This window comes from Tupaia chinensis, unplaced genomic scaffold (genome assembly GCF_000334495.1).
Source record: "Tupaia chinensis unplaced genomic scaffold, TupChi_1.0 Scaffold000078_1, whole genome shotgun sequence".
Lineage (NCBI taxonomy): Eukaryota > Metazoa > Chordata > Mammalia > Scandentia > Tupaiidae > Tupaia > Tupaia belangeri.
In genome coordinates, this window is record NW_006159539.1 from 5,714,039 (window position 1) to 5,741,460 (window position 27,422).

The 27,422-nt window shown below is 40.2% G+C and overlaps 1 protein-coding gene across 1 annotated transcript in view; it reads right to left on the bottom strand.

Annotated features, from left to right (window-relative positions):
• AGBL1 (AGBL carboxypeptidase 1) overlaps nucleotides 1-27,422 on the bottom strand; it is a 542,019-nt gene that overhangs the window by 372,972 nt on the left and 141,625 nt on the right. The window contains exon 17 of the mRNA XM_027769246.1: nucleotides 22,956-23,109. Within this exon, the coding sequence (XP_027625047.1) occupies nucleotides 22,956-23,109 (154 nt within the window). The remainder of the gene's footprint in view (nucleotides 1-22,955; nucleotides 23,110-27,422) is intronic.

Sequence of the window (27,422 nt, forward strand, 5' to 3'; positions counted from 1 at the left end):
AGAAAGCAAGAAACAAGAAATCACCCTCCAGGGGAGAAGGCCATGCCACAATCTCTTCTCTTCACTTCTCTCGGGATCTTGGGCATGCATGCACATGCACCCGGCATGAATTTTAAGCCGCTGAGTCCAGGACTTGAACCACAGTCAACTACAGAGAAGTCCAGCAACATAAACATTACACCATCTGCTGGTCCCAAATAAAGCTTCTTTGGAACACAACTGCACCCATTCATCTATGATTGCCCATGGCTGCCTGTATATGCCAAAGTAGAGGAGGCGAAAAAGAGACCATCCAGCCCACAAAGCCTAAAATATTTACTATTTGGCTCTTTACAGAAAATTGTGGCTGATCCCTGCTCTATTTTACTAGTAATACCGACTCAATCCTCCTCCCCCACTTTTTCAGAGAAAGTTCCTTAACCTCTTCAGTTTTCATTTCCTCATCCTGCAGGCTGCTCATCCTCCCAGGAGAGTTGCACGGATTCATCATTCCTAATGCCTGAATGGAAACAAACCCTGCACACGAGTACTGCTAATTTCTATGCCTAATTTCTCTGATGCTGTTTGGAAAGGATCTGTCTCTCTCATTGTTTTTTTCTTTTTCTTTTGAGAGGTTTTTACCATAGGGCATGTGTGCTCGCCAGACAGACAGAGAGAGACATAGAGACAGAAAGCGAAAAATCATCCCCCAGTGGGGATGGTCACGCCACAATCCCTTCTCCTCCATTCTCCTCTCGGGATCTTGGGCACACACACACACGCGCCCAGCGTGAGTTTTAAGCCACCGGGTCCTGGACGCGAACTGCGGTCGACTACGTGAGAGTCCAGCGACATAGCCATTATGCTAACTGCTGGTTCCCTCATTGCTTCTTTCTTTACCTCTCCCTTGTTCTTTATTACCAAGGAAGTCTCTGTGTAGAGAGGATATTGTTTTCTTTTTCTTTTTCTCCCAAAAGCCCCTCTGCTCTCTTGTCACCTACTTCCCACCTCAAGTCATCACCCTCTGTTTGTGACATCATAATAGGTTGTTATGGAAACAGATAAGCTAGAAAGTAGGTTGATTTACAGGGTTTCGTGGACATCTCCTTCAAGAAAAGTACTGAGAGGATGACTTCATGCCAGTCTTCTTGGAAAGAAAGGACAGAGAGGAAAAAGAAGCAGGAAACAGATGTATAAAATTGAGTGTTTGTTAAAGATTGTGAATGAATATGGCAACAGTGAATAATGTCAGGCTAGTGGCCACAGAGATTTGTCTTCTGTTTGCTCACAGGACAGCTATTGCCCTGAAAGCCCCTATGGAAGCTTCCACCATCATCCAACACAAGGGCGCTTCTTCTCAGAGGAACACATCACCCTGAAAGAATTCAGTCTCCTCCTTTTAGGGCAAAACAGGGAGTCGAGGATCAAGATCAAGTACCTAACTGGGCTCCAGGTGGACACACAATGATCTGACCCTACTGAGGTTCTAAAGAGGAGCTCAGATGGGTGCTATCAGCACAGTGAAAGGAGACAAGAAACAAGATGGCGGGCGTGGTGTTGTCATCATCTCTAGATCCTCTAAACTGTTTCCTCCTTTCTAGACTATGGCTCCCAACTTCACATAGAAGATCTAATAAGAAAGAAGAACACTTTGGTTTACATGAAGTTAAGGGACCCTCAGATCCTCCTATCTTCTGATGCATAGTCACCTCCACTATGGATGACTTCCGGATTTCTCAGAGGAGGAGACTCAGTGGCAGAGCTGGCCCAAGAACCGGAGCCATCAGCCTTACTCTCCTCACCCAGCTTTGAACGCTTATGCCTGTGTACCTATAGCACGGATGACTGTGGCTCTTCAGTGTCATCACTGTATACGAGAGGGGGGGTGGGAGGGACGAATGTATGTGCCCTGTGGAAAACCTTAAAAAGAGAGAGACAGAGAAAGAGGAAGAATCTATCAAAAATGAATCAAAAACAGCCTAGATTAAAACTTCAGGGAGGGGCCAGCAGATAGCATAACAGTTACATCACTGAACTCCCACATGGCCTACCATAGTTCAAGTACCAGACCCAGTGGCTTGAAAAATCACACTGGGCACATGTACATGCACGCCCAAGATCCTGGGAAGAGGATGGAGGAGAAGGGATTGCATGCAGCATGGTCATCCCCCCTGGGAGGCGACTTCTCATTTTCCCTCTCAGTATCTCTGTCTCTCTATCTCTCTTTCCAGCGAGTGCATGCCCCTAAGGGGAAAGAAATAAAAAAAACTCTAAAAAAATAAAATAAAACTTTAGGGAATTATCCAGAGGAGTCCTTTATACCAAGATAAATTGGGATTTACTTTAAGGTAGAAATAGCAGTTGAATCAAGAGTTCTGCTCCTCAATTCTAAAGGATGAGAGTTGGAGCCAATAAGTGGCATAGTGGTTAAGGTGCTAGACTTCCACATGGCCAACTATGGGTAAATTAAAATAAATGAATGAATAAATAAAATTAAATAAATACTTCAGAGAAAGAAGGAAGAAAGGAAGGAAGGAAGGAAGGAATTATAAATAAAATTAAATAAATGGGTGACTACTCGCTTTCTGTCTCTCTGTCTCTCTCTGTCTGCCTGGCGAGCGCACGTGCCCTATAACAAAAAAAAAAAAGAAAAGAAAAAAAAAAATCTCAAAAAATTTTAAAAATTAAAAATAAAATAAACAAATAATTCCTTAAAAAAAAAGTCTAATGTCATGGGGCCAGCATCTGGTTGACTTCTGGTTCCATGTTGCAACATGGCAAAGAGAAGCAGTAGAGAAATCCGGCAAGTGCAAAGAGAGAGAGACAAACCAACAACTCCTGTTATAACAAGGAGCTCTCATGGGAACTAATTAGGAAGACCTCACACTCTCCCTGGTGGCCTTCATCTATTCATAAGAGATCCATCCCCATGTCCCAAATACCTCCCTCCAAGCCCCTCCTCTCAACATGTCCCACTGGGTATCAAATTACAGCATGAAGTTTTAGAGAGGACACAACACTCAGACCATAGCTCCTGGCTTTCAATGAAATTCAAGGAAAGACAGAACCCAAAGAGGAGATCCCACTTCACACTCTATTGGATTCTAAGCCATGTGGTAGGGATCAAAGGGCTTCCCATTAGGGAAACAATTTCTCAAGGGAGCCAGCTGCTATTCTGAATAGAAGTCTAATTTATTCTTGAGAGAAGGGCTTCTTATGTGCTAAGGAGGAGAGATGGTGATAAGGATTCCTCCCAGGATGTCATCATCCTGGAAGGATGCCAAGGTCTTTCAAGGATGGTGTAGAATGAAACTCAAGGAAGAGGCCATGACACTTCTTTCACTGGGTCCTTTTTCCTAAATGTTACCCTCCCTGTTGGCGTCAAATAAGAATTGATTTTGCTGTCATAACCACGCTGGCCCTGAAAATTCTACCACCTCCTTATATGAAGAAGTATTCAAAAATGTCATGAAAAATGTATATTATGAAAAATACCATACATGGGTTTTAGGAGTTCTTATACCAAAATAAACTCGTATTTTAATTCCATTTTTCCAGAAAATTTTTGAAGTCCTCTCACTTATGGACACATTTCCAGCTCCTGTCCTGATTCCTTTGGAATAGTTGAGACCAAGCTGGGCTCTGAAGAAAGATTACAAAAGAAAGAAAGGAAGGAAGAATATAGATAGATAGATAGATAGATAGATAGATAGATAGATAGATAGATAGATAGATAGGTGGATGGGACTAGATGGGGTAAATAACCTACAGAGTATTGTACCTCTAGGTGGAGGCAAATCCTCTTCTTCAGTCAAAGACACCCTTTAAAAGTGAGTTTCTGAGACCAGTAGTTGGCGTACTGGTTATGTCACTGGACTCCCATGTAGCTGACCACAGTTTGAGTCCCACTCTCTCTTCTTGGCAAGCACACATGCCCTATAGCAAAAACCTCTCCAAAAAAGTGAGTTCTTTGGAGCCAGCAGATGGTGTAGCAGTTATGCTGCTGGACTCTCACATGTTTGACCACAAGCCTCAGGCTTGGTGGCTTGAAAATCACACCAGGTGTGTGTGCATGTGTGCCCAAGTTCCTGTGAGGAGAATGGAGGAGATGGGGATTGCACTGTGGCCATTCCCCTTGGGAGGTGATTTCTTCCTTTTCCTCTTACTTTCTCTGTCCCTCCCTTCCAGCACATGTGCCCTAAGGGAAAAACCTAAAAAAAGAAGGAGAAAAGGTCATATTTTTTAAAAATACTTTTCCAACCCGGGAGAGTTCAGATCCCTCTATTAGAATCCTCCAAATCTTAGACATATCTGAACTTCAAAGATGAATACACCATACACACATAAGGACAGGAATGATGTCCACATATTCAGTGCCTGATTCCATCAGCAGCATGTAACAGGAGTCTTTTCTTGGCATACTTTTCTGTTACTATCTCAGCTGGAAGAGAAGGTTGTTCCATCACACTTCTATGACATTAGGAATTCCAAAGATTTCTCTGTTTTCTTTTCTTTTCCCAAAGAGTTTTCTTTTTTTTTTTTTTTTTTTTTTTTTTTTTTTTTTTTTTTTTTTTTTTTGAGATTTTTGCTATAGGATACATGTGGTCCCCAGAGAGTGACAGACAGACAAACAGAAAGGATAAAATCATCCCCCAGGAGAGATGACCATGCCACGATCTCTTCTCCACCATTTTCTTCTAGGGATATTGGGCATAAACGCACATGCACCCAGTATGAATTTCAAGTCACCAGGTCCAGAACTCAAACTATAGTTGGCCACATGGGAGTCCATTGCTTTAACCACTACAGCACCTGCTGGTCCCTTCTAAAGTTCATCTTTTACATACCAATTCCATTTTCCTCTCTGAGTGCATTCCCAACTCTCAAGAAATAAAACATAAGTGAAAGTACCCATCTCTTTCAGGTGAGACCCTGTTCCGTACAGGTTAAGACATGGTCATGCCTCATAAATTCAGTAAGCAAAATTCTTAGGCAGTAGAGAGTTGGTGGCTTACCACTGCTATCACACATCCCATATAGTAGTGTTCACCTAACGGGTGCGTCCCTCTTACTCTGTCTTTTAATTCTTCGAGTCTTAACTCTAAAAAAAGCTAAATATCAGGGGACCAGTAGGTGGCATAGTGGTTAAGGCACTGCGTTCCCATATGGCTGACCACAGTTCAAGTCCCAGACCTGTCAACTTGCTTTCTTATTTTCTCTCTGTCTCTCTTTCTGTCTCTCTCTGGTGAGTGCACATACCAAGTAACAAATTAAAGATAAATTCAATAAGCAAAATTCTTAGGCAGTAGAGAGTTGGTGGCTTACCACTGCTATCACACATCCCACATAGTAGTGTTCACCTAACGGGTGCTTCCCTCCTACTCTGTCTTTTAATTCTCTGAGTCTTAACTCTAAAAAAAGCTAAACATCAGGTGACCAGTAGGTGGCATAGTGGTTAAGGCACTGCGTTCCCATATGGCTGACCACAGTTCAAGTCCCAGACCTGTCAACTTGCTTTCTTATTTTCTCTCTGTCTCTCTTTCTGTCTCTCTCTGGTGAGTGCACATACCAAGTAACAAATTAAAAATTAATAATAATAATAAATAAAATTAAGTAAATATTCTTAAAAAAATAAAAAGCTAAATACCAGCTCCCTCTTATTAAACAATACGGGAAGAGGTTGAAAAAGTCTAGCTCATTCTGACCAGCTCTGAACTACAGATAATCTTGCTTCATTAAAAACCCCATCAGCTTTATCTCTAAAGTTATTCCAAGAAAAGTGCTTGAGGATTTCATAATTAACATGTGGCAGCAGGTACTATGAACAAAGCAGGCGCAATTATAATAAGTTGAAGTCAATAATTCATAAACGATAATGTATTATTAATCAATTATTGGGGCCTGAACAACATCTAATGAGATTAAGCTGATTGCTAGGCTGAACTGTTGGGTACATATTGATTTAATCACTGTGCTTAATTAAACTTTGTAAGTTGCCCACCAAATCATTATATCACAGCTTTCTTTAAAGGAAGACAGTTTCTAGTCCACGGTTCTCTTCTTTGTGAATCATGAATTGTTATTGATTGAAAAGAAATTAAGATAAGGATTCTTGCTTTTCATAACAACTTAAACTGTCATACCATCTGGCAACATTTCAATCATAAGAAATGCTGTTTGCATAAGTATGTTTAAGAGCATAATTTGGTATGTAGGCATTCTTTGTTTTTTTGTTTATTTATTTTTAGAGTTCAGAATTTAATAAACAAGGCTATATTACATTCCTTTAGAAAAAAAGATAGTTGCTTATAATCCTCAATTTTGGGGGGAGGGGTAGAGGTTTTTGTCTTAAGGCATGTACACTCACCAGAGAGACAGAGACAGTGAGAGGGAAAGTGAGAAATCACCCACCAGGGGCAATGGCTATGCTACAATCCCTTCTCCTCCGTTCTCCTCCTAGGATCTTAGGCACACATACACACATGCCCATCATGACTGTCAAGTCACCAGGTCTGGGACTCAAACAGTGGTTAACCATGTGGGAGTCCACTGACATAACCGCCATGTGATCTGCTGGCTCCACAATTATCTATTTTAAAGACCAAGAAACTACACCTTAAAGTAGTGAAAAAGACCTGTAAAACATACTGAGATAAATTATGATTCAAAATCGGGTGACCTCCCCCCCACCCCATTTTCTCATCCTAAAGTATTCCCAAAATCTCGAGTTCTGCTTCAGTCGATTAAAAACCAGAGAAGCATACTCATTTAACCCTGGAAATTTCCAATAACATCTTCCAAAAGCTGAAAGCCACTTCCCCAGCATCCAAAAGTTTTCAGAATCGCTCAGCATTTCCAAGGGTGCATAAATCCTTGTCTTTTGACATGCAGGTCCTTCTTTCTCTTGTCATGTTGCTAATGATGGGAGTTATTTAGGTTGAACATTGAACAAAATGTTTTTTGCTCAGTGTTCCGGCCCAATGATCCTGCCTGAGGGGAAACAGTGACAGCTCTGTGGACGCATCCTAGGGTACTGGGAGCCCCTGCTGGTCTTTCTAATTAGGGCTTTACCCTGTCGGCATCACGAAGAGCCCCTTCCAAACAGGATGTGCATCACAACATGCTGAAGATGCCCTTGCCTAATAAAATTCTGGGATGTCAAAATCCACCAGCCGCTGCCTAGACTCCATTCTCAACGAGCCACAGAAAATCTGCTGCAGGGAAGGTGTGTGGAAGATACTGGGGCAACACCAGTTTCCTCTGAGCTGTGACGTGCAAGCTCTTACTCTGATCCTCTCTGTCTGGGAACGGCACACCGTGCAGAGGGGACAGCTTGATCACCAGATCATTGCCAGGGTGGCTACGGGCATGCACTTTAATTATCACATTGTGGACAATGATTCAGTTCATAACCTGTGTTTCTGAATTTTCTAGAAGCAGTGGAGTAAGATCCCAGCTATGGCCTTCACGGACCCCTGTTGACAAAAGTCTGTCTAGATATACAGTGCTCCCTCTGCAGCTCTGTCTGGAAGAATGGTGGTAAGAAACCACCACAGACAAACTGGACATGGCTGCGTTGTTTGCATTTGCTTTCTGCCACTAAATCCAAATGCTGCATGGAAGGAGAGAGAAGGGGTCATATAATATGGATCCGGCACTCATTAAATCAGGCCTGCCATGAGATGGTCGATGTTTTGTTCCGAGGGATGGGGGAGGAGCACGTGCTGCCAAAGTCATTCCTCATTCGCAGAGTAGAAGGAATTATCCCAGTAGGTCATGAATGAATGTCCATGCAAAACTATCTGGGATCCTCCCCTAAGCGCTACTCCATGACCATATCCTCACTTTCTGAGAACATGGGGAGCACCAACCAGCGAGGTTGAGACTCATCCGCTGTCCCAATAACTCTAAGTACGCCTGTCTATAAGTTAGGACTTAGAATCTCCAAGTTGAGATCAATAGAATTTCCACCAACTACAACATAACAAGTTGTTCTCACTCCTGGAAGTACTTTGAACAAGCCTCACAGATCAGAACAATTATGGTAGGTAACCTGTCTTTTTGAGATCTCTTCTGTTGATGGTAGATTTCAGGTGACTGAAATAAGACAGAGGAAGCTTCTGGGCAAATCGATTACCTTACAAGCCAAAAAACAAAAAAACTACATTTTTCTGTTGATATTCAAGATAGATATCAAAGAAAACATAAAGAAAGCCATGGGAAAAAAACTGGACCTTGGTTAAAATCTTAATGCAGAAATTTCTAAATATGTCTTTACTAAAATTTTTACTTTCTGCTAAGGAGAAATAAAATTATTTCAAGAGTCATAAAAGGAGACCCAGCCATGGTGGCACACATGGTAGCACACTGATGTCAGATACTGGAGTCATATAAAAAGACTCTGGGTTCAAGTCCCATGTCAACCTGAACGTGTCAGGAACTCACATAGGTGTGTCTGTGGTCCTTATGACTGGAGGGCTGGAGATGGGAGTGAATCAAAAAATGGCAAGACTTTGTCATGGGTCCCTGTTTCCCTCTCTGTCTCTCACTTTCTCTCTCTCTCTCTCACTCACACACACACATACACACACACACACAAAATTAATAAATAAACTTTCAAAAAAAGAATCATTTAATAAAGCATATCCTTTTCAGTGGGACTACTGTCAATGTGAAATATAGAAAAGCAGATAAACGATTTAATTTCATGATATTTTCAAGTTCACATGATCCATTACAGTACATACACACACAAAAATATAGGATTTTATTTCTCTTTCTGTGGGAAAGAAAAATAATAAAATAAAAAATAAAAATAAAAAGATCAAAGCCTAAGAACCTCTATTTCCTGTGGAATAATGGACTAAAAACGCTGAACAATTCCCCAAATGAAACAACAAAAATGCTAAAATGAAGTATTCTTTTCAAAAATCATTTAATGCCTTGCTCAAGTGGTCTAAAATGAGAAATGTGTAGATGTCAAAAACAAAGTGAAACGGAAGAATCCTTGGAAGACACACAAGCATCAAAGAATCTCTTCCCCTGAGGGTTTCAACCAAGCCTTGGAGACCTTGAGTTTGCTTTGAAAGCTGCAAGACACACAGGAAACCAGGAGTGAGATGTGGGGTTTGCACACTGCAAGGAAGCTAAAAGGACATTCTCACATAAAGGTGAGATCCAAAGGTCTCTCAATTCACAGAAAGGCATAAAAAAAACAAACAAACAAACAAAAAACCTGTTTATCTCTAATCTTCCCTAGCAATTTATAAGAAAGTTCTCACATACATTTGAAGTCATAATCCATATATGATCCCAAAAATCTAACACAAGGAAGGTAATCATCCCTATTCTGTGACACCCTTGGGAGACACGGAAGCAAATACAAAGGCTTTTACCAAGCCAGTCCCTGCAAACCCAGGTTTCAGGCTAACACCAGCAAACCTAGCCATCAGGCCAATCCCAACAGAAAGAGGGGGGCAGGTCCCCTCAGATACAATCCACAAGTTCACCCTAGGGCACCTCAGTGCCAGACTGACCCTGTGAACCCAGTATTCAGGCCCACCAACCTATGACACAGGCACCAAGTCATCCTGTCAGAGAACTTCAGCAGAAAGCCTGTTCATGCATGTGGCCTCAGTCTCCAGTTCAAAGAAACAAAGAATTCGTTTTCAGAAAGGTCAACAAAATTAGTAAAGCATTAGCTAAGCTAGGTAAGAATAAAAAAAAAAATTATAAATGAAAGAAACAGCATTATGATTTATACCACAGAAATGTAAAGAGTTATAGGAGATGACTATGAATAATTTTCTGCCAGCAAATTAGGTAACTTAGAAAAATTAAATTCTTGAAAGTATGAAAACCTACTGAAAGGTTTATAAAGAAAGAGAAAATTTCCCAAAACCAATAGTAAAGATTTAGTAATTTAAAAATAAGTAAATAAAAATAAAGAGACGTGATGGCCTCATTGGTTAGTTCTACCAAACATTTAAAGAATTACTGCCAATCCTTCACAAACTCTTCCAAACAATGGAAGAAAAAACGCTGTCAAACTGACTTTACAAAGCCAGCATTATCCAGATATCAAAGTCAAACAAGGACATGACAGTAAAATAAAATTACAGGCCAATATCCGTGATGAACATAGATGCAAAAATCATCAAGATCCTAGCAAATTTAATTCAACAGCACACTGAGGCCAGTAGGTGACATGGCAATTAAGGTGGCTAGACTCCCACGCAGTTGATCATAGTTCTAATCCTGGACCTGGAAACTTGAAAATCATGCCAGGCACATGTGTTTTTGTTCCCAAAATCCAAGTAGGAGAATAAAGAGAAGGGATTGTAGGATGGCCATTCCCCCAATGGGTGATTGCTCACTTTCCCTCTCACTGTCTCTGACAAGCACATGCAAAACCTTAAAAAAAAAAAAAAAAAAAAAAATTCAACAGCACATCAAAAAAGACCATATACTGGGCAGGCATAATGTTAATGTGGTAGACTCCCAGGTAGCTGACTATGGTTCAAGTTCTGGGCCTGGAAGCTTAAAACTCATGCCAGGCACATGTTCATATGTGTATGTCCCAAATCCTAAGAGCATGGGAGAAAAGAGATTGCAGTGCAGACATCCACCCTGAAGGGTGATTTTTCAGTTTCCCTCTGTATTTCTCCAGTGAGCACATGCACCCTATGGAATAAACCTAAGAAGACCATATACCTTGATTAAGTAGAATTTAACTCTGGAATAGTTCAATGTATGCAAATCAATAAATATGATACATCACAGTAATAGAGTGAAGGATAAAAACCATGTGATCACTTCAATACATGCAGAAAAACACTGAACAAAATGCAACATTCTTTCATGATAGAAATTCACAACCAACTAGGTATAGAACAAATGTATCTCAACATAATAGAAACTATACATGACAAAGTCATTGTCAATGTCATATTAAGTGGTGAAAAGTTGAAAGTGTTTCCTTTGAGATCAGGAACAAAACTAGGATGCCCACACCCATTACTTCTATTTTATATAGTACTAGAGATTCCAACCAAAGCAATTAGACAAGAAATAAAAATGTATGTGAAATTGAAAGAAGTAGTAAAATTGACTTTGTTTGTAAATGATATAATTTTATGTCCTAACAATCCTAAAGACGTCACCAATAACCATTAGAATTCAGTAAAATCAAAATTAACATACAAAATTAGCATACAAAAATCAGTAGTGTTTTTATACACTAACAGCAAACTATCCAAAATAAAAAAAAGAATAAAATAATCTCACTTACAATAACATAAATAAAATAAAATTTATGAATAAATTTAACCAAGGAGGCAAAAGACCTCTATACTGAAAACTCTAAAACACCAATAAATGAATTTATGAAGAATACAAATAAATGAGAAAATGTTCTGTGTATATGGATTTTTAAAAACATTATTAAATTATCCAAAGCAATCTACAAGTTGAATGCAATTCCATCAAAATTCCAATGATATTTTCATGGAAGTAGAAAAAAAAAATCTAAAATGTATATGAAACTACAAGATATTCTGGAATAGCCAAAGCAATCTTGTACAAAATAGACAAAGCTGGGGGCAACAAATTACCTGATTTAAAAATCGATGACAAAACTATAGTAACAAAGATCATGGTACTGGCTTAAAAACAAATGAACTAATGAAGCAGTGTAGAAATCCCAGAAATAAATCCACACATTTAGTATAAATTGATTTTTTTTAATAGGTTTTTGCCTTAGGGCTTGAGGGAAAGTGAGAAATCACCCATCAGGGAAGATGGCCATACCGCAATCCCTTCTCCTCTATTTTCCTCCTGGGATCTTGGGTCTGCATGCACATGTGCCCAGTGTGAGTTTCAAGCCACCTAGTCCAGGACTTGAACCACCATAAGCCATGTGGGAGTCAAGCAATGTAACCACCATACCATCTGCTGGCCCCAGGATCAACTGATTTTCTACAAAGGTGCCAAGAACATACAATGGTTGAAGGACAGTTTCTTCAGTAAACTGTGTTGGGAAAACTGGATGTCTACAGACAAAAGAATGAAATTGAACCCTCATTTCACACCATATGCAAAAAATCAGTTTTGGTTAAAGATTATAATGTAAGACCTTAAACCATCAAACTCCTAGAAAAATTACCATAGACTGTATAGTTTAAACAACAAAAACTTATTTTCTCAGTTTCTGGAGTCTGGAAGTCTAGAATCAGGAGGCCAGGACAGTTGAGTTCTGGAAAGAGCTGTCATCCTGCCTTCCAGATGACCACCTTCTGGTTTACATTGACTACACAACTTATAGTCCATGTTTTCATGAAGCTCAGTCATGGAGGCTGAGAAGCAAACATAGTAAGGTCACGAGATAAAGAACTTAGAAATGGTGAGCCAGGAAGGTTTTTCTATCTGAGTTAGGATAACAAAGGATAAGGAGGAAGGGACCATGCAATAATATGAAAGGAAAGTGTTAGACTCAGACAGAATAGTAAATGCAGAGATCCAGGGGAGCAAGTGAGGTTACTGTGTTCAAGAAATAGAAAGATGTTTTTTATGGTTAAAGGGTATTGAGTGACAAAGGGATAAGGTATAGGTGGGAGAGGTAAGCAGAGTCTTGTAGAAGCAGTAAAATGTGTATTTTACAAAATTATAAGAGTTGTTAGGTCAGCCAGTTGTGTGGTGGTTGAGGCAACTGGATCCCACATGGCCAACTGTCAAGCCAGTGTGTGCAGTGTATGTGTATGTGGTGTGTGCGTGTGTGCGTGCATGTGTGTGTATGCCCAGAATCCCAAGAGAATACGGATGATTTCTTATTTTCCCTCTCTCTCTTTCTCTCTGTGTTTCTCTTTGGTGAGCAAATGCACCCTACAGCAAAACTAAAAGAGAAAAAAAAACTGTCAATGTTAATATGATCATGTGGGTACTCACTGGAGACGCCTAGAACATACTACTTATAGTATAAACAATCATTATTATATATAAAGAATAGTATCTTGAAAATAAAGGAATTTTCCTTATTACTGCACATTCAAAGAGGCACTAGAATACAAAGGTTATGCCATGGGGGTTAGAATTGAGATAGTTGTGTTATAAATCTAACCTGCAGCCCTAAGTATAACTTTCTAGGGTCTCAATTTTATCATCTAACAATGGAGATAATAACTGTATTTTTTCCCCATTACCTCACAGAGTTGTGTGAGGAATAATTAATCATTTTTAAACACTGTGTAAACAGCTGATTGCCTCAAAATATGTAAATCATTAAACTGCATCAACAGATTTATAGAACAGAACATTCTGGGATTGATTCTGATGAAATATATTACGTGTTTCTGCTACAGTAGCTACATATAGTCAACTTTGGTCTCCTTGCTAATTGAGAAAATTATTCAGGTAATACAAGATTTGTTTATGTATCTCTGAAAGAGATTATATTTTATAGTATATTGGCTTTGTAATTATGCTTAGCCTAAGTTCTTACATAATTTGCAGGATTCTGAAAATGCACTTTTTCCAAAACTCAAGCTTGTTATTCCCCCATAACAGTCTTATTCTCTCGTTCATATATTTCTCTGTTGACATCAAAATATCCACCTACCTCCAAAAGTAGAACTATCACCCCCACTGTCCCTTTATCCTGTTAACCAGTCACTAGGATCTCCCATTTCTTAGATATATCTCTTAAATGGGGACCCTTCCCTTTCAATTTCCTTAAATCAATCTTTATTTGGAAATGCAACACCCACATAGATGATGAATAACTGCTAATACTTTCAGACCCTCACTTAGTGGCAGGCATTGTTCTAAGCACTTTACAAATTTCAGATTGCTCCATGAAAGAGATAGTATTACCCACAATTTATAGATGGTGAAACCATGGCGCAGACTGTTCAAACATCTTTTCCAAGGTCATAAAACTAAAAAATATCAGAACCAAGATTTGAAGCTCAGTGAGTCTGAATTTAGAGCCTAAGTTTTTGGGTTTTTTTTTTTTTTTTTACATTTAAATATTGTATATCTCCCAGCGTATAAAGTAAATTTTTCCAGCGTAAGTACACTGTATATTAAACCAGTCGAGATATTACTATACACATTATCATCAACAGGTAATTTTCCATTTTTGTGCCCCTTAAATATTGTGCTTCTTTGTTTTCTCCTTGATTCCCTTTCTCCCTTCACCCCCCTCACTTGCCACCCTCCTCCCATACTGACTCTAGTATTTGCAGTTGCTCTCCATGGTTTTATACCTTCTAATCTTCCAGTTTCTGCCATAGAGTGTAGACATTTGGTATATATTAAGTGGAGACATACAATCCTTCTCTTTCATAGTCTGGCTTGCTTCACTCAGCAGTAATTCTTCTAGAGCCTAAATCCTTATGGGGTCTTCTACACCAGGTTCCACAACACCACTGCCCTCCTCACTCCAGACTTACCTTCATATTACTGTCACAAAACCTTCCTCCAAAGCAAACATGACCTTATTATTCCTCTTCTTTAAATACTGTCCTATTAGCTTCTCATTGCCTTCAAAAGAAACTCCATAATATAAAAAAGAAGGCAATGAATTTTTAGCCTAACTTCCCTTTTTCAACTTACCCTCTTTCGCCATAGTTGATCCACTATTCTATAGTCTTGGTACCCTGCGATTTTTACAGCAACATGACCAGATCTCCTTGCTTTGGCACATGTCATCTTTCTATTAGAAAAGACATTGCCCTCCTTTCTCTACATGTAGAGGTCTAACTCCAAGATGCAGATCAAATCTGTTGATGATAACATGTACAGTGTCTTCAACTGGACTGGGTGAAGTGAACTCATGTTGAATAAATTCACTTTACAGGCTAAGTGATGTATAGTGATTGAATGTGTAAGATAAATTTTAAAAGATGCAGATCAAATGGCATTTGCCATAAATCTTACTTCTGTCATCCACAAGATGGTCATAATGACTATTTTCTTATTTAATTCATGAGGCAACTCAGAGAACAACATATTGTCACGTAAAACTCTGTGAGAGTAAAACACTTACATAACAGGATATTAAACTATAAGGTTTTATGATCTCCCTCAGTCCCTCAAGCCAGCCTTGGAAGGAGAAGGGATCCTTGGTTTTCCTTTTACTGGAAGGAACAGCACAAAAATGGGCAACAAAAAGGAAATATTTAACTGGTATAAATGCCCTAGAGTTTTCAACGTTGGTGTTAAAAGAGGGTGAGATTATCATGAGACACTAGTTGTTTGCATGCATAGCAATAAGAAAGACAAGTAAAAACAAATTTAGGTGGAGGCTAGCAGGTGGGGTGGTGGTTAAGGTGCTAGATTCCCACATGGCCAACCATACTTCAAGTCCCAGACCCAGTGACTTGAAAATGACAACAAATAAGTGTTCCGGTGTGTTTTATAGACTCTCTTTTTCATATATTCTCAAGAAAGATTCAAATTGTTTTCAAGTTATTTTTGAGTCCCACCTGAGGTTTCTTTGAAAACAAAACTGTGTCAATACATGACCGCTAAGCAACATGGGGTTTATACAAGTTACCCAAGTGGCTATAAACCTCCCTTTGATTTTACCATACAGATAAATGCTCTCTTCTCTGTGCTTCTGCTGAACTTTGCTTAGACCATTCTTCTAGCATTATGTGCTATATTAAAATGACCTGTTTACATGACTTTCTCTGTCTCTCCCCACACATGCAAACACCTCCCGTAGGTTGCTCATGTGGCAATGACAAAGATTAAATAATATTTATCTGTGTATTTCTAATATCTATTACAATTCCTGGTCCTGGCTGTCTAAAGAGATAGAACTCCCAAGGCAAGAAAAGGGCACAGTTCAGTTTCTTTCTCTCATTCTAACTCCTTTTATTAAAGATTTCCATGGAGAGAAGTTATTATGCTCTTACAGTTGATTTTTTTTTAGCTCCAATAGTGAAACAGAAGTAGTATATTACTACTAATAATAAGATTTCACCTGGAAACAAGAGACCTAAGATGTAGAGCTTTCTCTGCAACCAACTAGCTCAGTCACCTAGACAGGTCAGTTCACGTCCCTGAACCCTATCCTTGCAATGGAGAAATCTAAATTCAACAGTCTTAATAGATTTTTAAACTCTAAAATTCAGTGATCCCACAGTAACACTTAGCCCCACATGCCTGGGGAGGGCAGGATAAAACTACAAAAATTTCTAAAAGGGAGAAGTTATTCCTTCACTTGAGTTTCTATTTTACTTGGACCACTGCTGTCACTTCCAGCTCTCCCTGAAGGGATGTTCCATTCTTCGTACCTGATCAGGTGTCACAAAAGGAGATAAAGGCCAGAGAGGATAGAAAATAATTTGCAAAGAAGCCAAAAGGGGAATTCTGTAACTGTGTATTTTTCCACTCCATTCTAATTTAAAACCACTTACAAGTGACAACTCCCAACTGGAGGCAGGTGCCTCGTGGTAGCTCATTGCACCCTCGGGACCCCATGTAAATCTTTTTTTCTGAGAACAGCTATTGTCTTCCAAGGAAAAAGCTTTTAGCATAATGGCAGGCTGAATAGAACACTGCTTTTGTAAGAATATTTTTAAGAAAAAGAAAGAGAAAGGTAATCTTTAAGAACTGCAAATGCAGCCTCCAGCTTTCCCCCCACCTTGGGCCCCCTGGAAAGAGCCCTGTGTAAGCCCCCAGAGAAGGCAGCAGTGGGGGTGAGATTAGCTCACCTCCAGAGACACAGAAAGGTTATGCTCTGCTCTTTTAGGTTCTAATAAATGCAGGGTGGAGGTGTCTGGGATTGCAAAAATAGCAGATCCACCCCCTCACATCCATCTTTGTTGTTTCTTAGCTTTTCATCAGTGAGTCAGTCAGTGACTATTCATTTGGAGAGTAAGAATACATAAGAGAATGACATTTTTTTCCCTCAGAAAAATTTCCACCACTTCGTTCCTCCTCTTGGATTGCTCCTGAATGTAGTTAATAAAATGATGGTATAGGGTCTGAATATGTAGATGTCCAATTTGGCAATAAAGCTCCAGAGAAAGATAAGTCGTCCATGACAGAAATGTAGCCTCCTAAAACCAAAACGCAATCCAAGATGCTTGGGTTGAAACGGCAACTCAAGAGTAGGAGGTTATGGGGGAGATGTTCAGAAAACAGAAAAGCTAACAAGACGATGGCGGTCTTCCATAAGTAGTATGTTTTGATTATGGCTATTTCTGAGATATTTCCCAGGAAAGGCAGAGTCTATGGGAATGTAGGACCAGACTGAGACCTAGAGTCTCCTTTCTCATTTACTAGACTTGTGACTGGGTGGTTAGTTATTGCCTTCTGTGAGTCTCTCTCTGCAAAATGGTGATAAGAACAAAGACAGAAAGACCAGAAGGTCATGAGGAAGAGGAATTTCCACACAGAAGCCACACAGTCTGCACAGGAGGCAGCAGAAATCAGGCAGGATTTGGGAAATGGCTATGTTTGGGAAAAGGTAAGATTACTCTCCTCTCTCAGGTCAGGTGAATAATGACCCCCCCAAATCTTTCTTTACTCTGCACTGCTCTTTAGTTCTGCATAAATTCAGCATCTCTCAATTCAAATCCAGGAAAGTAGATACCACAACACACACACACACACACACACACACACACACACACCATTTCTGAAGAGTACACCAACAAAAGATAACTTCTCAACTCTTTTCTGGAAGTTACCACATTCATAGGTCTGCTAATCAAAGTATCTACTAACATGTAATAGTTGACTAGGATTTAACTAGGCCAAATGCAATTATGCCTGAATACCCTTAACTAACGGACACTGGTCTCAGAAAACACTGGGAGCAATTTTCAGATCCTCCTTGCCAGCCCTGAGATCTTCTGTTTCAATGTGTTGGAGATGGTGCTCTGTCCTATGGATTCTCCTGCTCTTTACTCTCTGCTATGAAAATCTCAAATGTCCTGGCCCACTCTGACATCCCAAAGCTTACTCATTAAAAAGGGCCTAGAGGAAGCAGCAGATGGCTTAGCGGTTATGTTGCTGTATTCCCACAATGGCTGTCCAATTTAAGTCCCAGACCCAGTGGCTTAAAAATCATTCTGGGCATGTGTGCATGCATGGCCAAAATCCCAGGAGGAGAATGGAGGAGAAGGGATTGCAGCATGGCCATTATCCTTTTGTAACTGCTCTCTCTGATCAGCAATTTCCTCAAGTCCATCTCTTCTATAATGGCATTAGTGACAATTTCTCAGAAAAGTTCCCTGTTTGCTGTCCCACTGAAAAGGGCAGAATGTCTTTGCTTCTGAAGGGCTGCCAACACTTTGGCTCTGAAGGCTCCAATCTCAAGGTATAAAGTGCTGAGTCCTTTGCAGAGAGCATTGCAAGAAGTCACTATTCCTCAATTCCACAAATAGCAATCCAGTAGGGCCAGCAGGTGGCATGAAGTTAAGTCACTGATTCCCACATGACTGACCACGGTTCAAGCCCTGGACCTAGTAGGTTGTATCCTCACTTTCTCACTTTCCCTCTCTCTCTCTCGCTCTCTCGCTCTCACTCTCTCTCGTGAGTGCATGTGCCCTATAGCAAATCAAATCATAATTATAAAAAAATAAAATTTAAAAAACAGCATTTGGTCACTTCTGAATGGAAAATATATTTATCAAGAAAGTAAAGCTAAATGTTTCCAGGAATATAAATGTTTTAAAAGAAAATCCTTTGGAAAAAATAAATCACATCAATGCTTCAAGGAGACTCTCTGAAGCCTAGGCCAGAAGAACTAAATATAATTAAATTGTCCCCTGTAATTTCTAGTTCTGGGACTTCACACCAGACCACCAGGGGTTCCAGCCTTGAGCAGGGAACTCCCCTAGGCCCTATCACCATGCTCTTATTTCTTGGGTTTCTAAAATAAGACTCAACTGATAATCCTACACAGTGGAAGGAAAGTCTCTCGGTGCACAAATATCTCCTTATGAAGGGTGAGTGGCAGCCACTAAACCAGAAACTAACCAGATCACAGCTAAATAGAATCCTGAAGGAAAGCTGACCTGGTCCCTGGGAAGAAGGACACTGGTAAGACCATGTAAGTGCATGGTCTAGAGGGAAGCTCAGAGGCAGGAGAATCTTCAGCTACTGGCTCATTCATTTGCTGTTTTCTCTTCCTAAATCAATACAGCACATTCTGTGGTTCAAATGAAGTCAAGCGGTTTCATTTCTTATTTACAAGTGCAGTTAATAGCACTTTGGAGAGTAAACGGTGTTTATATTGTGCCGGGGTTTTTTCTTTTAGGAACATAGCGATGGCATGTATTCATGTAGTTACTGCAGCCTGCTGTACACAGATGTCATTATGCAGCCCAGGTGAAACTGCCCCAGCACTGCAGGCTAGCATCTAATCTCAGCTCTGTGCTGGTATCTGAGCAGTCTGAGACCTTGAGGTCCTGGGCCTCTAAGAATTTCTCTCCCTTCTGGCCATAGCGCCTGAAAAATCCACCCTGCAAATGTTTCCATTGGGTGAGAAAAGGAAAATAAAATGCAGGAAGATATTTACTTCTGTGGCTGATTTGGCAAGAGATGTTTTAGCAACCAAGTTTTTAACAGTTGCAGGACACAGAAGAGGAGAGAGAAGTTCTGGCTGCCAGACTAAAGCCAGGAAGTTGATGCAAGCAAATGTTACAGGATAAAGTCTGCACATTTTTAACTGTGTAGACTCTAACATGAAAAATAAGATTAGCAGAACCAGCAGATGGAGTAATGGTAATGTCACTGGATTCCCACATAATGAACCACGGTTCGAATCCTGGACCCAGTGGTTTAAAACTCACACCAGGTACATGTGCATGTGTGCCCAAGATCCTGAGAGGAGAGCGGAGGAGAAGGGATTGCAGCATGGCCATCCCGCTTAGGGGTGATTTCTCACTTTCTCTCTCTCTGTCTCTGTCTCTTTAGTGAATGACATTCCCTACAAAGCTCTCTAAAAAAAACATAAATAAACAATAATAAGATTAACAATTTGGCACCCTACTGACCATGGTATTTAACTACCCTGAGCCCCACCTAACCATCTATAAAAGAGGGAGGGTCCTTTAATGAACCCCCATGATAAAAGAAACCAATGAGTTACATAATTCATACAAATAAAATTTTCAGTGAAAGGACAAAATAGGCTAGAACTCTACTGGCATGATTTGGAAAGAGGATGGGAGCAGGGAGAGTCTTCACACTTTTTAGCTCTATGACCTTCGATCATTCCCAAGACTAACTACACAATTTGCAGGCCCAGTGCACAGTGAAAACATGGGGCCTTGTGTTTAAATCTTTATAAGGAATTTCTTTTTTGTTTTTAAGACTTTTTCCATAGGGTACATGAGCTTATCAAAGAGAAAGAGAGAGAGGGACAGTAAGAAATCATGCCCCCGAGAGATGACCATGATTCAGTTCCTTTTCCTCCATTCTCCTCCTGAGATTTTGGGCACGCACACACATGCACCTGTAGTGATTTTCAAGCTGCCAGGTATGAGATTTGAACGATGGTCAGTGACATGGGAGTCTAGTGCCTTAACCACATTGCCACCTGCCGGCCCCATCTTTGCCACTTTTTTAGCTCTATGACCTTAGATCATTCCCAGGAACAGTTACAAAATTTTCAGGCCCAGGGCACAATGAAAACATAGGATCTGGTGTTTAAAACTTTGTAAGGAATTTCAAGATGGCACCAAAAGAGCAATAAATGAAGTGTATGACCCTTCTAAGCAAGGGACCCGTGCAACTATATAGGTGACACCCATGAAGATGGCCCTAATAAGCCCTTTAACTAAATCAAAGCTTGGTTTCCTCAAGATTTGGCTCAATGAGTATCACTCCTGAGTGACAAAAAAAAAAAAAAAAAAAAAAAAAAAAAAAAAAAAAAAAAAAAAAAAAAAAAAAAAAAACAAACAAACAAAAAAACCTCCCAGAGGACCCCTCCCTACTCCTACCCATGATACCTACTGATGTGAATAATAGATAACACCAGCACATATTTAAGAGAAAAGAACAGCAAAGACACATAGAGAACATAATTCACTGTAAGTAATCTTGCAAGGGGAGCAGAAAGCAGCCTCCTGTGATTCATATAAGAGTGTATCTATTGGGGAAACATGGTGATTAAGGTACTGGATTCCCACATGGCTGACCATGGTTTGAATCCTGAACCTGGTGGCTTGAAAAATCACAGCAAATAAGCAGATTAATTAATTAATTAATTTTAAAAAAGAGTATGTATTAAAAGATCTTTTCTCTTGCCCTCTCTCTTTTTAAAATTATTATTATTATTATTATTTTAGCTGCAGCACTTATCTGTGTGTCTATGTACCCAGTTATTTAGGAAACTTTGCCTTGTCTCAAGTCTCTTTTTAAAGTAAGAATGAATTGTGTGGTTATAATAGTAACAGAAGTACTGAAGTCAGCATCAACAAATACGGAAATATACTAGCACATCCATATAGTAATTATACATCAGGTTCTTCTCACTGCTTAAGAAAGAAAGCCTGTGGGACCAGCAGTTAGCATAATGGCTATGTCGCTGGACTCCCATGTAACTGACAGCAGTTCGAGTCCCAGACCTGGTGGCTCAAATTCACACCGGGCACTGTGTGCTTGCATGCCCAAGATCCCAAGAGGAAAATGGAGGAGAAGGGATTGCGGCATGGCCATCGCCCCAGGGGGGGATTTCTTGCTTTCTGTCTCTCTGTCTCTCTCTGTCTTCCTGGTGAGCACACACGCCCTATAGTAAAGGAAAAAAAAAAAAAAAACTTCTCCAAAAGAAAGAGAGCCTGCAAAACACCGACTTAACATGTATCTACTTTTGTAAATAAATAATCCTCCCACGAAGGCTGCCCTGAAAAGACTACTGCCTCCAAACCCCAAACACTGTTCACCCGCCTAGGGAAAAGCTCCGTGACTGTTACAGAAATTGCTCTGAAATGCATAAAATGTGGAAGAGAAGTTTTGGAAAATCCCTTATTATTCATTAAAGCATTTTAGGGCCTCATTAATTCAGATGGGATAATCAGCTGTTGATTAGCCAGACTGTTAAGCATCCATTGTCAGATGCTGATGGGGTGTGAGAAATTCCATTTGTATCCTCCAAAGAGTCACCTGAACTCCTTAGTACTTCATCAGCAAGGCTGCATATTTGGGAATAAAGGAGCTGACCTTTATGCCCTCATCTTTTCTTCCATCTCTCAAACTTCCTTGTCTTCCAGAACATTCCTCAATCTGTTTTTTGTTTTGTTTTGTTTTGCCTCCTTAGGATCTGAAACTATGTCAGACTCCATTGACAAGAACTCATTGGTGATGAGTCAGGCACACTGGTGCTCAGGGCTATATAGTTTAAAAGGTGTGTATGTCTGTGTATATGTCGGTGTGAGTGTGTTTATCTGCGTGTTTCTGTGTGTGTATGTCTATTTGTGTGAGTGTCTGTGTATGCGTGCATGTGTGTCTGTGTGTGTGCATGCACGCTCATGTGCACTTCAGATTGGCGCCTGGGATTGGTTTTGCTGCACTATTATTGGCTAGAGCCTTCACAGCCACAACCCTACAGAGCTAGGTGGGATTCAGATTATTGAGGTGATTCTTCAGTCAAGCTTCCGAGACTCCAATTCCTCCCTTGGCAAACCTTGGCTGACTGAAAGCAGTATGAAGGCGGTGATCACAGGGAAAATGTGACTTCCAGCCCTTGTTCAGTTTTAGGAGAGGAAGTAGCCATCACTAATACACTGTTGCCTATTTGAGCAAGTCATTTCACAACCCCTGGACGGATGCAGTTCATCATCTCTCCCTTCAACAACACAGTGACATCAATATTTACCTTTTGGATCACACCACAAAAAGTTGGTATATTTCTACCAAGACAGACACTCCCTAACTGTTTATCTAAAAATGAACACTGTTTCCAAGGCTGTAATGGATGTCCTTAGTCAAATCTTCCACAGAGTCCCCTTTGTACTCACGGAACTGCTCGAGGTGGTCAGTGCTGTTGGACTCGGGCATGGCCGTGATGGTCACCAATGGACATGGATTCCCTCCCAACGTCTGGCAGAGAACCTCCTGCCGGAAGTAGATGTGCTTGGGATTGACGCTTTTTTCCAGGATGTCAAGGTGAGTCTGGAACAGAAATAGAGTGTTTATTATTAACGTGGTTTTGGTAACCATAATAGGATGGAACAGCCTCTGACATTTGCATCACTCCTGATCACTTAGAAGTAGTCTTGTTCATCTAATCCTCCCAATACATCCTGGACACTGAGCAATTAAAATGGGGCTATTCCTATATCAGAGAAGTGCAGTGAGGCTGAAAGAAAAGCATTGTTCCTGCATGTTTCTGCATAATATGAAATCTGTTTTTAAGTTGCACTGACAGAAAGAGGGCAGAGCATAAAGCTCTCTCCCTATCACTATGTCATAGGAAGGCTATGGAGACCACGAAGACAGAGCACGCCACAGCACTGGGGGGTACATGAGACAGAGACCCCCAGCAGCACACAGTTATACAGGACTAAGCAACACAGACAAGTCATGAGCATACTGAAGGAAAATGGAACCAAAGGCTCCAGGGGTGTGCCAAGCTAAAAATCTACTAACTACTGAGTCAGAAAAGTCATCACACATTTTTGCATGGAAAAACCTAGAAAAATACATCATGACTTTTTCAATGACCCAATAGTAGGAATTTATTTTTTTCCTATCATACCAGTCCATTTAATTATGTATTAAATACAGAAGGGCCAGCAGGTGGCATGGTGTTTAAGGCTCTGGACTCCCACATGGCCGACCATGGTTCAAATCCCGAACCTGGTAGGACACCACTAGTACTAGTGGATTTGAGTAAATCATCCAACATTTGCTTACACTTCCACACTTCATCTTCCTTGGCTGTGGCTTTGCCTCATTCTTTTACTTCTTGGACCCTTGTGATTACACTGGGCCCAATTTGATACTCCATGATAATCTCCCCATCTCAAAATCACTCCTCACATCTTCAAAACCCGTTTACTATGCAAAGTGTCACTTTTACAGGTTCCAGAGATTAGGATGTGGACATTTTTGAGAGGCCGCTATTCTACCTCCTATACAATCACAAGCAATAATAAACTCCCTCCTCCTAGAAAGAGATTGTTTAGGAGATCTTTCTCCAGAGAGCAGGCATTTGAAAAGTACTAGGTAAAGAAACTATAAGGAGTCTACCTATACCAGTTTCGAGATAAATGAGAGGGACCAGCAGATGATGTAATGGTTACCTTACTGAACTCCCACATGGCCACCATGGCTCAAGTCCTAGGCCCAGTGGCTTAAAACTCACACTGGGTATGTGTGCATGCATGCCCAAAATCCCAAGAGGAGGTTGGAAGAGAAGGGACTGTGGTGTAGCCATTTCCCCTGGAGTGTGATGTCTCACTTTTTCTCTCACTGTCTCTCTCTGTCTCTCCCTCTCCATCTAGTGCACACACCCTAAGGCAAAAACCTCTAAAAGAAAAAAATCTTAAAAACAAAGTGTATTTCTGTGTGGGTGGGTCTCTGTGCATATGTGTGTAAATAAACCTATTATACATACATACACCTAGACACAAAAACTAATTCTTGACTCACTTTTCCTTTTGCAACACTCATGCCAGAGGAAATGGAATATTGCTTAGAATTTGAAAGTAGCAATGATTATAATCCAATGAATCTATTTCCAGCCCAGTTTTTGCTCATGAACTAATGTAGCACACACGTTCCCATAAGCTACAGTTCAGAAAACACAGCACCTTATCTTTACTGAAAATAATGACTGGAAGACATACTTCAGCTGGCCCAAAATCAAACTAAAGAACAGTACAAAGGACAATAATAAAGTCTAGTTAAACAAGCTTACCTATAAATGACTTTAAAATATCATTCCTACATAACACAAACATAACAAATGATTCCTTAGGGAGAAAACACTTTATCAAATGCTAATATCACCTGCCTCTAAAATGAATTTGTAATTTTTTTTTAGTTTTTTTTTTTTTTTTCTGTAGGGCACGTGCGCTAGCCAGAAAGTCAAGAGTGAGACAGAGAGAAAGCAAGGAATCACCCCACACGGGGCCAGATGGCCACGCTGCAATCCTTTCTCCTCCATTCTCCTCTCTGGATCTTGGGCACACACGCACATACGTCCGGCATCAAAAATGAAATTTTAAAAAGGTATGAAAGGGAGAAATAATGGGAAGCAAGTTATTAACTTTTTCAATTTAAATAACTATAGTCATATGATTAATTCTTGGTCATGGAAAAGGAGCATGGCAGGATGGCAAAGGGGACAGGCCCTTAGTCAAACCACCTGGGACCACGTTATTATGTGGATTCTGGGAAAGCTATAAACATTCTTCACGTAACCTCCTCATCACTCCATTTTCTCACCTTTAAAATGTGTATATATAGCAGGCCAGCAGGTGGCATGGAAGTTAAAGTGCTGGACTCTCACATGGTCAACCAGGGCTCAAGTCCCAGACCAAGTGGCTGAAAATCATGCCATGTGCGTGCGTGACCAAGATCCCAAGAGGAGAATGGAAGAGAAGGGATTGTAGAGTGGTCTGGCTCCCTGGAAGGGGGGTAATTTCTCACTTTTTCTCTCTAGCTCTGTCTCTTTCCAGTTAGTGTATATGCCTATGACAAAATCTTAAAGAAAAAAAAAGTGTACATATAAAAATACTATTATCTTCCTTATGTTGTGGTGGTTGTAATTTACGTATATGTGTGAAAAGCATCTGTCATATAGAAAACAAGGTCAATTGTTACTGTAGATGGAGAAATGCAAATGAAAATACTTTTTTAAAAATTTACATAGAATTTTGCTATAGGGCAAGTGCACTCACCAGAAAGACAGAGCCAGAAAGTAACAAATCACACCTCAAAGGAGATGGCTAGGCCACCATACCTTCTCCTCCATTCTTCTTTCAGAATCTAAGGCACGCATGCACATGGGCTTAGTGTGAGTTTTAAGCCACCAGGTCTGGGACTCGAACAGCAGTTCAGTTGACTGCATGGGAATTCAGCAATGTAGCCATTATGCCATCTGCTGGTCCAAAAACACAGTATTTTTAAGAACTAAGAGAGATGGGGCCAGCAGGTGGTGTAATGGTTAAGGCATTGGACTCCCACATGGTTGACTGCAGTTCGAGTCTGGGACCTGGTGGCTTGCTTTCTCATTTTTTCTCTCTCTCTCTCTGGGAAGTATAAGTACTCAATAGTAAATTAAAAATAGTGATAATAATAAATAGAATAAAATAAATAATTCTCAAAAAGGAACTAAAAGGGAAACACTAGAAGAAATATAAGCACTGTGATGGGGTGGGCAGATAAAAGGAGATCTGGTTCTCATTGCATAAGAAAAAGAAGAAAGAAAACAGCAATTAAGCATGGAAAATAGCCTAAAACCCAAATGACAAAATAAACAGTAAAATTGTTATAAATAACAGGTTAGCAGGGACCAGAAGGTGGCATAATGCTTATTTCACTGGACTCCAGCACAGTTTGAGTCCTGGACCCAGTGGCTTGAAATTCATGCAAGGCACATGCATGTGTGTGGCCAAAGTCCTGATAGGAGAATAGAGAAGAAAGGACTCTGGTGTGGCCATCCTCTCTTGAGGGTGATCTTGAGGGTGATTTTTCACTTTCTGTCTTTCTGTCTCTCTGGTGAGTGCACATGCCCTATAGCAAAACCCTGTCTAAAAAATAAATAAATAAATGACCGGTTAGTCTGTCTGATTAAATGACAAAACTTTCAGATTACTGGCTTAAAACCCCAATACAGGCGGTCTGTAGCAGGTACTTTCAAAAAGAGAAAGAGAAAAAACTATAATGGGTATGAGAATTAGTGATAATTTTATATCTTTGTTCGCCTCTACTCAAATACTTGAAAGGAGGACTATGGAAATGAAAAGCAATAAGCAAACATAAATTAAAGCAGGCATGGCAAGAGTAATATATGACAAAGCCATATTCAAGAGCAAGTGCATTAAATGGGATTTAAAAATCTTATTTTGATAAAGGGCACAATTCACAATGAACATATAAAACTCATAAATCTTAAGAATCAAATAACATGGGCCTGAAATATAGAAGGAGGAGGGAAAAAACGTGCTAGGAGCAGGAGACTTTAAGTCAGACTACCGTCTTGGATAAATCATGTGCACGAAAATAATGATACAGAGAATTTGAACAGTATCTTTTTTATAGATACCGTATATGTCGAACCTTGTCTTTACAGAGAAAATCCTCCTTTTTTTTCTCTCTCACACATCCATGGAACTGCAATAACAATTAATGATATAAAAGACTACTAAAACTAGTGCCGGCAGGTGGAGTGGTGGTTAAGAGTACAGGGCTCCCACATGGTGGACTGTGGTTCAAGTCCTGTACCTGGCTGCTTGCTTTCTCACTTTCCCTCTCTC